The sequence below is a fragment of the Callorhinus ursinus genome, unplaced genomic scaffold (assembly GCF_003265705.2).
Source record: "Callorhinus ursinus isolate GAN/ISIS: 27379988/994484 unplaced genomic scaffold, GSC_fseal_2.0 scaffold24, whole genome shotgun sequence".
Taxonomy (NCBI): domain Eukaryota; kingdom Metazoa; phylum Chordata; class Mammalia; order Carnivora; family Otariidae; genus Callorhinus; species Callorhinus ursinus.
In genome coordinates this window covers 17,944,619-17,957,318 of record NW_027397086.1, presented here as the reverse complement: position 1 = coordinate 17,957,318, position 12,700 = coordinate 17,944,619, and the positions used below count along the sequence as shown (strand labels likewise).

The 12,700-nt window shown below is 41.9% G+C and overlaps 1 protein-coding gene across 6 annotated transcripts in view; it reads right to left on the bottom strand.

Annotated features, from left to right (window-relative positions):
• The window catches only part of SUSD1 (sushi domain containing 1), a 127,105-nt gene that overhangs the window by 83,402 nt on the left and 31,003 nt on the right, over nucleotides 1-12,700 (bottom strand). For all 6 annotated transcript variants that reach the window (XM_025888078.2, XM_025888080.2, XM_025888079.2 and 3 more), the window contains one exon: nucleotides 6,011-6,190. In XM_025888078.2, the coding sequence (XP_025743863.2) occupies nucleotides 6,011-6,190 (180 nt within the window). The remainder of the gene's footprint in view (nucleotides 1-6,010; nucleotides 6,191-12,700) is intronic.

Here is a 12,700-nt window from a genome sequence, read left to right as displayed (position 1 = left end):
GAGAAGCAATAGGAGGTGAGTGATAAGGAACAGCTGGGAGTCTAGGCTGACTGCCAGCCTTTGAGCCCAAGAGGCTGAATGGATTGTCTTATACTGTTCTCCTGAGAAACAGAGGCGGGAGCACCCCAGGTTTGGGAGAAAAAGACTAATGAACTGTGTTTAGAACATGCTAGATAGGAGTTCTCTACAGACTATCCAGGTGAAAAAAAATCATCTTGAAAGTCAGCAAGGTATGGATGGTCATTGATGCCAAGTGTGAGGTAACATCCAGGGAGGACATGGAGAGCAGCCCAATGGACATGGAACCCAAGGGTAAACCAGAGGACACAGAGCAGCAGAGAGGAAGGAGACTGGCTAGAGGTGGGATGCCTGGAGGCCAAAGAAAGATGTGAAGGAGTGTCTGCTTCCTCCAAAGTTATCTCCCTTCCTTCCCACCAGTTCCCCACAACGTCCTCACCTCTGACCCAAGAAGGCCCTGGAGCAGGTCATCACAGCACCAGGGAGAACCTCCACCTCTTTCTTCTCTCACATGGTTCTTGGTCCCCAGAACACCCAAAGTGTCATGATGAGATCTGAAGTTTGACTTCGGGTAGAGGTAGGTAGAGCAGGCCTGTGCCACGTCCAGTTAGAGGACACTTTAGGCCTCTCTGGATTTTATTAAAAAAAAAAAAAAAAAAGAGGCCCCCACCCCATCCAATTGAACTCTCCATTAGATCTGGGGAAGCAAAGCTTCAGTGGATAATAGAGTACCTTTGCTTGCCTTTGGATTCTGTATGTGGTGCATGCATGTGTAGAAATGTATATAGGTATATATTTTAGTATTCTACTAGCATCCAGCATTTCTCTGCAGTACTTATCACATTTAAACTCAATAATTTTGTAATTGGTTATTTAGTGTCTGCCTCTCCTGAATGTAAGCTCTGTGATAGCAAAGACCGGGTTTATCTCTCTATCCCCAGAACCTAAGAGAGTACCTTAGATATTTTTTTTTAATATTTATTTGGTTGACTGACTGAATGGATGGACAAAGGTATGGTTAGGTGACCAACAATACTAAATGTTGTGGAAAGGTTAAGAGGACTGAGGATTGAAACTAGAACAGGAATTTGACAGGTGGTCACTAGGGACCTTGGTGAGAGAGCTACAGTGGACTGAAGGCCCTGGGTGCCTGACTGTTGGCTGGGAAGAGAAGTAGAGAGGGAGGGGACAGAGGCAGCGGACATACTCTCAGGAGTCCCACTGTGGACAGGGACTGATTCAGCAGACTCTCTTGGTTTCCAGTTTATATCCTTTTTCTCTATTTTTCGAAACAGTAAAAGATCACTGAGAGTAAGTTCAGGTGACCCAAGCAGATGGTCACGCTCAGTGTCATTTCTAGTCAAAAACAGTATCTGATTTCAAAAGTTAAATGACTGATCTTCTAATATGACTCACAAACTACTTCCAAAGGCAATTTCCAAACACAGATTACAAAACAGATACATTTTGATAATGGCAGCATCACTGAAATCAAAGTGACTACTTGAATAAGTGCATGCTTGGCTCTAAGAGTTCTGCTATATTTCCTTTCCTGTTTTTAAGTCTTTAGAGTCACATACGATAGGTAGAAGTAGAAAGACTTAGAGGAGTGCTTTCCTAAAATGCATTATACACCTAAGGATGATTTTTTTGCAGCACATGAATAAATTTATATATGTTTGCTTGTACTGACTTTTGTGTATATTAGAAAAAAATACACGTAGTTCATCCAACACATAATATCACATACGCTACACAAAGTGTCTTTGAGCAATAAACTTAAATTATGATTTGAAATTTCAAATATAAGGTTTTTTAAAGAAACTTATTTAAAAAAATAATACTTTTGTTATGGCAAACATCATCAGGGTGGTATACAAATGATTCAAGCTTGGGAAACACTGGTAGGAGAGAGCGAGATCATGGGCTTCCCAGGCGTCCTGACCAAAGTTCAAGTCCTGTCTCTGCCATTTACTAGTTACCGAAGGACCCTGTGAAAGTTGCCTAACTTCTATGAGTCTCAGAGTACTCACCTATGAAATGAAAAATAACAATACTTACTTTACAGGGTTTCTCTGAGGACAAAGCGAAACCAAGCATGCAGACCCCTAGCAGAGACCTAGCAGAGCCCTGGGCATGTAAGTTGGCACACAGCCAATGGCAGCTATCCTGCTTGACAGTCCAAACATCATACACATATTCAAACAAATCCCAGCCATGGGGCTATTTATATCAATGTGTCCATTTACTCCAGCTGACCTTTGTTTTCCATCTGAACCACATTACTGCTGCAAGTGAGCACTCACTAGGCTGAAAAGGAAGATCAGCAACAGAACCGAGGGGCAGAAGCTAAGAGGACGCCTGGAGGCATTTGGACTCGGGGCCTGAATTGGGTTAGGGGGCTCAGAACAGACCCCAGCCCATAAACAGTCTGTGTTTCAACAGCGATGTTACCCTTCTCTAAGAGCGTAGCAAGAGCGAGCGTCAACCTTATAATTATTAACTCAGATTCTAAACATGAAAAGCCAAATGGCCCGAGCAGAAGGAAAGCCAGCAACAGTCTTATCAAGAATGAATCAGCCCCTTTGATCTTGAGGTAAACCAACCCACTAAACATCAAGCTCCTACCTGGGGTTTTTCCAGACACTAAAATGGTTGCCTAATTCTCAGCTGTCTGGAGGTTCCAGTCCAAACTGGCCTTAAAGAAAAAAAGGAAAAAAAAAAAAAGTCTCACCACCTTGCCAGCGTTCACACCCCATTAAAAACATACACAGACCATGCTGCTAATCCTAAGAAACAGGGCCTCCGAAAGTAAGTTCAACTAAAAACAATCCAGGTAAAGTGAAGATAAATTATTCCACCCAATTTGGAACTAAACAGTGAAGTATAAAGAGAGGGGGTAAACAGAATGGAAACAGCGAGCAGAGGTAGAAGTCATTCAGAGGTTAGGCAGAAAAGCAGACGGTGGGAGGAAAATCCAGACGCGGACATCGAAGAAGGTAATACACGGAGGGAGCTGATACAGGAGAGGTGTGCAGAAATGAGTGGAAAACAGGGAAAAGAAGGCAGAAGGGGGTTCAGCGGGGCAAGAGCCACGGTAATCAGCATCTCTCACTACATTTCCAGAAGCCTCTCCCCTACCTACCCACCCAGATCGTGCGCGCGGCACCGTGAATTAATCAGCATGTAAATCACCCCCTTTATCTGAGGAAATTGAATTTAGCTGCCAATCTTGATTGAGGGCACAGAGGCCTCCTTCCAGAAAGATCGCAGCTCTCAGGGAAAAATGCCTTTTCTCTCCTTAAATCAAAGCTTGCATAAACCCAAGGAAACAGCTGCAGCTGGAGCCACAGACTGTGTGAAAGGTGGCGGGCTGAGGGCAGTAATTATAATTAGCAGTTACATAACATGTTTGTTCTTCAAAGTGCTCTACAAGCATCAGCTAATTAATAGCTTACTATGCCCCATGCGGATTCACTGGTTTTTCCTGTAGGGACTAATCCCTGTACCTCCACTGAACTCTGAATGGAAGCAAAGCAGCCTGAGCAATGAGGCAAATGGCTAAGGGTCCAGAAGCTATGCCCAGCTGTCTCATCAAGGGACTCCACAGGTATCTCAGGGCCAGGAACATTGCCCCAAATGTTTAATTCGGCATCCCGTGAGACAGCCGCCTTACTGCCTCCAAATAATTCTTAAAGTGCTATTAAAGATATACTAACAGGGGTGGGGCGGGGGATGGCCATCAGTCTGGTCCAATATGGCATTAGCTCTTCTCAATTTCCCTAATGAGACTGGGACTCTGGAGTCCTTGCTGTTAGTTACAGGACCGCCCTTGCTTCTCCATGCAGGTACGGTAAGTCAACGAGAACTCTCTAAGAACAGGTTGAACCAGCTCTCTGGGCTCCCATCCAAGTCTACCCTTCTTCGTTTTCTAGGCTTGCAGTCTCTAGCCTCCATCCTCTTCCAGTTATGGAGGAGATGACCCGATGTGGGAACTGCATGGCACAGATGGCTCCAGCAGCCCCGCCGAATTCTTCATCTATCTCAGGGAAGTCCATGAACATCCCGAATTTGTAAAACATTATATGTATGTGTGTATGTGCATTTCCTTGGAGAAAAGTTGGTTTACCCTGTTGCCCAATGAATTCCAAGAAGGTAGTGTCTAGCAAAGTACCTCACCCCTAGCGTATGCTAAATAGATACCTATTAAATCAATTTGATAGATTTCACCAAATTCCTATGCCCCAAGTGGTTAGGAACCATTGTTCTATGGGCAGATAATCACCAGCAGTCCCCATGTTTTGCTTGCTCTGGCTAGACTTCCCTATGGAAAACTTTGACCAGCAAGACCCAAGACATGCTACAACAATTCAGCTGCAAGTCAAACCGGAGACCCAGACCAAAGCTCCCTTGAGATTTCACTCTTCATAGATCTGTCATTAGAGTCATTCCCAGGGGCGCCTGGGTGGCTCAGATGTTAAGCGTCTGCCTTCGGCTCAGGTCATGGTCCCAGGGTCCTGGGATCAAGCCCCACGTCGGGCTCCCTGCTCCAAGGGAAGCCTCCTTCTCCCTCTCCCACTCCCCCTGCTTGCCGTGTCTCGCTCTGTCAAATAAATAATAAAATCTTTAAAAGAAAGAAAAAAAGAAACACATTCCCAGAGCCATTCAACACTGTGTGACAACCATTTGTCACACCCCCTGCCCAACCATCACAAATAGAGTCACTGCCTTCTCCCACCTTGTCACTTGGAGGCAGTGGTGTGAACTAAAGAATGTGTAAGCGCATACTTGTGACTCATCAGAACACCTTCTTCAAGACGGGCCAATAATTTCAGTAAAAGACCTAACATGTATGCAGTGCTTTAAACTTTTTAAAATGTTCCCCACAGATGATCTCATTTGATTCCCTCTCAATAACTCTTTGAAATAGGAAAAACAGACTTTATTTTCCCCCCTTTATAGATGAAGAAACTGAGGATCTGAGCAAATAATGCCTTACCTGATGACACACAGCCCATATATGACACTGCTAGACTTTGAACTGTTGTCTCAGAACCGCTTTTCACCAATAATTCCATTTTGGGGTATATAAACAAAAGAATTGAAAGCAGAGTCTCAAAGAGATATTTGCATGCCCATGCTTACAGCAGCACTATTCACAATAGCCAAAAGGTGGACGCAACACAAGTGTCCATCAGTGGATGAATGGATCAACAAAATGTGGTAAATACATACAACAGAATGTTATTCAGCCTTTAAAAAGAAGGAAACCCCACCCTTTGCAACAACATGGATGAACCCACAGAATATTATGCTAGGTGAAGTAAGCCAGTCACGGAAGGACAAATACTACCTGATTCTGCTTATATGAGGTATCTAAATTAGTCAAATCCACAGAAACAGAAAGTAAAATGGTGGTGCTGTGGGGAGCAGGAAGTGGGGAGTTACTGTTTAATGGGTACTGAGTTTCAGTTTTGCAACATGAAAAGGGGTCTGGAGATGGGTTGCACAACAGTGTGAATATACTTAATACTTAAAAATGGTTAAGGTGGTAAATTTTATGCTGCGTGTGTTTGACTACAATTAAAATTTTTAAAATAAACATTAAAGACCTCTTTATCCATTAAACCAGATTTTCTCTGAAATGCTGCCAACGTGGCTAAGTTAGGACGGTTCAGTATGCCCCCCCTGAGAAAAATGGTTCCTGGAGAAACATTTCTCAGCCAGCCAAGCAGAGAAGACAGGAATCATTGTGATTTAAGGTGAGTTGCAAAAGATGGATGCATTAGATTTTCTACACAACTTATTTTCTCAATCCACCCTCTAAATCTCTGGGGTTCAGCTGACACATCTAAAGCCAAGTGCCCCCTCAGGTAAATGGCAGAGCCAGGCGCAGTGCACAAGGAGCGATGGGCCGGCTGGAGGTCCCAGGCTCCTGCTGGCTGTTTGCTTCCAGGAAAAAAAAAAAAGCCCCACCGAACGGAGTCCTTACCTGTGCATGTCAAAGTACTTTCTCTCCAAGTGCCTTTCTCCGTGCAAACAGAAGTGATCTTTCCTCCAGGGCTCTCAAAGCCCTCCTGACAGACATAGTGAGCCACACTGCCCGGGCTGGAGCTGTGATTCCCCACCAGCAGTGCATGCTGCACCTGCGGAGGATGGCCGCACTTGATCTCTGCAAGGGCAGGAAGCATAGCACTAGTTATGATGCCCAACTTCTATCCCTATAGTCCACATTTTAGGAAAAAACATTTAGTCATGCTAGAGTCCCCTCATCTGGGAAAAGAGAAAACATGAACCCCATCAAATAATCCAGTTGCAGATAGAGAAGACTGTTCGGAAGGAGAGAAAATAGACATGCCTGACTTCAGTGAAACTCACAAACATGTACACATAGAAAATATTCCACTTATAAGATGATTTACATTATGGAGAATTCCTTGGTCAATGAAATAATCCATTCTGGGGTCCTTTTAAATATTAAGATTTTTCAGGTGCCTTTTCCTATGTATCATGAGATCACAAATTCCTAATAAGTAGATGATAACGCAATTACAGTTTTGTTCCCAACGGATTATTAAATGAAACAGATACAAAATCTTTGAACTTTTTAAAGCAAATTAATAGGGAAAGTATATACAGTCTAAACATTCACTTTATGTTTCTATAAAAGAAAAAATCAGCTGCATAGAGGGAGACAAGCCAAGAATTATAAAATTGATATGAAATTTCTTCTCGGCAACTCTGACTACTAGAACACAGTAGAATATTTACAGAAGCCATCTGAAGGAAATGGATTATGATGCTACCATTTCAGACTCAGCCAAATTCTACTTCATGTAAGAGTAAAAGAAAGTCATCTTCAGATATTTTGCAATTTTTTAAAATTCATGTTTATCTTTTCTGAAAAAAACAAAACAAAACAAAACAAACTCCAGCCCAATAACAACACAGAAGAACCAGAATAAATATCTTAAGAAAAGCAGAAGACAGGTTTTAGAAGAAACACTAGCAAGCAATGAAATCAGCATGTTGTGCAGGTTAAGTCTCCATAACCATTTAAATGTGACTGGAGAGCTTGATACAACTAGTAGTAAAGGATTCTATAACAAAAAGTTGAACACTGTAAAAAAAAAAAAAGAATAATTTGAAAATAAAATTCCAAATTATTTCAAAAACTCTGAGCAATGAGGCAAAGGGAAGAAACGAACATGTCAAATTCCTCATGCAGTCATGGGGAGTTCATAGATACAATTTTATTCAAGAAAGCATAATAAATCTAAAATAAGGAGGCCATAATCATTCCAAATGTAGCCAAGAGTCCCAGTTATACCCGAATACAGAGAAAAAATATATATAACTCCTGGTATTCATTCTGATTTTTAGTGTTCTCCCCAATCTGTAGAAAGCCAAGAATATCAGGCACTCTTGACATACAGGCTTTTAAAATATAAGTGTGAGGCGCCTGGGTGGCGCAGTTACATTAAGCATCTGACTCTCGGTTTCAGCTCAGGTCCTGATCTCAGGGTCTTGAGATCAAGCCCTGTGTTGGGCTCTGTGCTCAGCATGGAGTCTGTTTGAGTTTCTCCCTCCCTCTCCCTCTGCCCCTCCTGCTTGTGCTCTCTCTCTCTCCCCCTTTCTCTCTCCCTCTCTCAAATAAATCTTTTTTAAAAAATAAAATTTAAGTGCATTTATTGAGATAAAGAACTCCAGATAGAGAAAATGGTATGATCTGTTTCCAACTCCCCATCAACTATTCTTGGCCTTAGAAACAGGTAGCTTCTCTTAAATGAGCTTCCGATGAAGAACTGGTGGATTTAATGGAACTGCACATGCCTCCATCCCACTATGAATGCTTGGTCTGTTGCAGAACCCCAGAGTTCTTTCCCTGAGGGAGGCCTCCCAGAGCAGGCTTTCATCTGTTGTCATTGATGTTCTCATGAGAACATCAATACAACAGCTCAACCTACATGGCTCTGAGATTTTTTTTTTAAGATTTTTATTGATTTATTTGACAGAGAGAGAGCACAAGCAGGAAGAGCAGCAGAGGGGGAGGGAGAAGCAGGCTCTCCACTGAGCAGGGAGCCCAATGTGGGGCTTGATCCCAGGACCCTGAGATCATGACCTGAGCCAAAGGCAGATGCTTAACCGACTGAGCCACCCAGGTGCCTCAGCTCTAAGATTTTTAAAGAAGAGTTAGTTTCTGGCCAATGCAGATTCACATCATGAGCAGTTATGGGACCAGAACCAGGTGGTCATTTCATAAATTCTCCAACCCTGCCCACCTCACAAGTCCCATATTTGCTCAGGGACTTATTCCCTTTTCATATGTGTTTACCAGACACAAGGGCTACCTCATCATGTTTTTCGCAGCATCAAACCTTTAGAGATTATCAACAGGCCCAAAACACTGCAGGACAAGAGTATATTTTGTGTGTACCTGGGCAACCAACCGAATAGGTGGTTAATGTTTCATAAAGCTGCCCAGTCATTGTTGACATCTAAAATATTTTCTAATTAAAGCCAGAGTTCAGTTATAGCAGGAAATAGAGGGAACAGCAGTGAAGAGGTTGAGGGTGTAGGTTTATGTAGGTTTATGAACCTTGAAGCTGGAATTCTAAACAGCACACTGGAGAGGTTTCAGAAGGAACCCAGTGATAGATCACTGGATTAAGGGAGAAGCACAGATTCTAAACGTATACGAGTACAGAAGATACCTAAATTGGCTTCCATCCTTGGACGTGACCAAGAATAATGGAAGGTGTGTAAAAATATAAGATTTTTTTAATTAATACCAAAAATATTAATTTGGGAGTTGATAAGAGATCAGTAGCTTGGTCTCTAGGGCCTACAGTTCAGAGACTCAGGGAGTTGCCCAGGAGTGGGCAACCATGACTCTGTGAGTTCCCATACCATAGCTACTCAAGTTGGATAGTCCCTTAGTGAGAGACAGACAGGATTCTAGCATGGCTTGGATTAAACACATGGTTCGAAATGGTAGCTGTACATCTGAATTGCCTAGGGAACTTGTAAAAAACACCCATGCTGGTGGCTCACAGCCTCTCCCCTTACCCAGAGATAATTCTTCCGAATCAGTAGTACTGAGTTGGGTTCTTGGCATCCACATTTCTACAAGGTTCCAAGTTTGATTTTTATGCACACACTCAGCTCAGAACCTAAATTAAATACTGGGATGAATAGCTACCATTTATCATCACATGCTTGAGGGTTTAATGTCTTTCTATGAATACATTATGTCTTCCCAGATATATGGCCAGTTTGTAAAGGACAGAATCTTTATTTGATCATCTCCTGCACCCCCACAATGCCTACTTAAAATAACACATTTTGCATAGTAAATACTCAATAAATAATTGTTCACTGATAGCTTGCTACTACTTTATTATTGTTCAAGATGTAATAAATGTTACTTTGATATGAAAAATGGCCCCTGAGGAAGGAAAGAGGCATCAGTAAATTGTAAGTATAAATAACAAGACAGGTATACATTACATTTGTTATCCAGCAGAAGTAACTCACACCTACCAAACACCAAGTAGATGAAAGTGGCGTAAAAGACTCACAAAAACTAGTATCAGTTTTGTACCAGGGAATTCTGGGAATGTTGTTCAAACCTCAATCATTTTAATCATAATAGCATTCATCAAAGTCCTACTAAATGTAAGTCTATTAGATACATACTATCTTATTTATTCCTCAAAGAAAACCTTGCAAGGTAGATGGGTTTTTTTCTCACATAGTTTATAGATACGAATATGGAGCTTAAGAGTCCCTAAGAGCTCCTAAGAGCTTAAGTCACGTTCAAAAGTCACACCACTAGTAAAAGATACAGCCAGTACTCAAGCCATGGGATATATGACCCCAAAGTCCAGGTCCATTAAATCTGGGGAGGCTCACCATGAAGGGGTTCAGTCTAGGCCCTGATTAGGCCTGAGCTTAGAAGTTAGCTAAAACCTCAGGAGAAAAGGTCGCATAAAGGAGCATTCAAATCAGTATGGAAGAGTTCTTTAACAACTCCCTCTTCCAAATCTTGTCTCCCACAGCTTTCCCAGAGCAAGATAGCTGCTGGAAACAGACTTACCCTTACATCTGTGTGATACCCTGAAGCCTTCTTAGTACGGACATTTAAACCCGTAACATGGGGCTCTGTCAAGGTCTGGCCTGGCACATGGCCCTGTCACAGATATTCCCATCATGCTTAAGAGAGATGGCAACCAGTGCCATTTCTACTCAGACCAAAGGGTACCCAAGGAAGCAGGTGGATACTATCAAGAAATACTCCAAAATCAATCCAACGGAGGCTGCAATAGGTGGTAATAAAAATATGGTTCTACACGAAATGCCCAAAGTTCTCACTATCACAAGGAAATAAGCCATTTTAAAACAGTTTATAACCAAAGGAAAGAAAAAAATAAGGAGCACAAATTTGCATCACATATGCATTAGGGGTGTTCATTTAAGCACACGTTTCTCTGGCTAATTATATTGTGAAGGAACAACATTTGGATACGTATCAGCAATACAGTCAACTAATTATGAACACAGCTGGGATTTTTTTTTTAAGATTTATAAGATTTATTTATTTACTTATTTGAGAGAGAGGGCAAACACACAAGTAGGGGGAGGAGCAGAGGGAGAGAACCCCCAAGCAGACTCCCCACAGAGCATGGAGCCTGATGGGGAGCTGGAGCTCACGTCCCGGGGAGCACGACCTGAGTGGAAACCAAGAGTCAGATGCTTAACCGTCTAAGCCACCCAGGCGCCCCCATGGTGGAATTCTTCCTTACCATCCTACTATCTGTGATTTTATTCAAATAATCAACTTCAAAACAGGTCTCCCTGCGGGGGAGGGGGGGGGAGGCGAGGCGGGGGGAATGTGCTGTGCCAGTTTCAAGGACCACATTCATACTGTAACTCTGTTTCATATCTTGAAGGTAAAAAAGTTTATCCACACTACAGGCTTTACTATTCAACCCAAGAAAATATTCCAGAAGGAAATCTGTTTGATGCAAGGCATAGGCAATTTATGGCATCTAATCAACAACTGGCTGTGTCACCATGTCATCCCCATTGGCTACTTCTCCTGAGAAACATCAGCACAATAATGTGATTGATTTCAGAAATAACATAGTCATAGAAGGCTTCATCTAGGACTGTTTTAGAGAGCAATAAATACCAAGCTGAGAAAGAAAAAAAAAAAAAAGACCAATAATGTCCATAAATTGAGGCAGACGTTTTGCCAACTGCCAGGGGAATGAATGATAGACCTATTCCACATGCTGATATTGACTCAGGAAAAGTCTTCCCAGAGAAATAAACTATGAGCTGGAAAGCTCTGGCAGAGGAGCAGAAACAAGTATGAAAACCGAAGAAAATCATATTAAAGTCAGCTTTCATTTACACAACAATAACAGAAATGTCTCTGTTGTGCTTTAGAATCAAAGCAGAATTACAGATCACCTAGAAGTCAGCGGGATGGGCCAGGTTGTAAGGGTCCAAAATGTCTAGGCAGATTAACACCAGAGTCTCCACTATACTCATGTTCTGGATCAGATAATTCAGCACTTACACCTATATTTTCTTCATTTGCTTCATTTGGAAAAATGTCCTTTTCCCCCCTTAATGGTAAGTTCTCCATGGGATACACCTACACCCCATATTTTTAGACTATCCCCTGCAATCATGTGAGTTATTAATATTATCACGAACATTAATCCTTGTGATGTGTATAAGAAATACGACCTAAGGAATGGGGCTGAAAAATGTAACCTTATGACAAAGTTTCACGTACTTTATGCCACGCTCGTAATTTGGCCACATGTAGTTAGAGCCTCATTCCAGGATCATCTGAGCACTGAATTCCATATATCATAAATGTGGGGGGTTGGAATCTAGCATCTCAGTATGTGGCAACTTGCATGTAGAAAATTTTATTACAATCATCAGAGGAAGATGGGAGGGTTGTACTATGCCATGAAGCACATTCTCAAGGATAGCTTATTAACTGTGGTAACTAAGCTAATGAGCTCATTAGTAGCAAAAAGTCCACTCGGCCTGAAGGCAGTAGAAAAAAAATAGTAATCATAACTTTTTGATGTATTTTGTATCCTCAAGTCTTCCATGAACTTTAGCCTCGACAAACAATACATTTCCTTCAGATCATATTCATAGAAGCTCACTTGGAAGAAGAAAAAAATTCCATTTCACGTAACAACACTTATTGCCAACAAACAGCGTCTACTATGAAAACAGCTAGAATCTGAAGACTTTGGAAACTGTAGGGGTGACAGGCTAGGTGAAAGCATGAGAGCTGGAAAGAAAAAAAGTGTTTATCAGTGTAATCTCTTATAAGGATCTTCCATTTGTAGAGGTGATAATGGTTGTTGATGCTTTGGCACATGAATCTTTTTTTCAAAAAATAACATTAAAACTCTTCATTTTAATACTCTACTGGTAAGCAGAACACTTGGATTGAAAACTAATAAATGAGGTAACGTGAAAGCTGGAGAATTTTAGACCTTCTTCTTCTATGGTGGGAGGTTTCACAAAGATCTTACATTTTTGTTGGAGAGACACTACCTGCACTCCCCGCTAGATCATGACCCTCTTATGAGGATGGTGAATACGTATCAGGCAGCTATTTTGCATCAAGCACAGCACCACG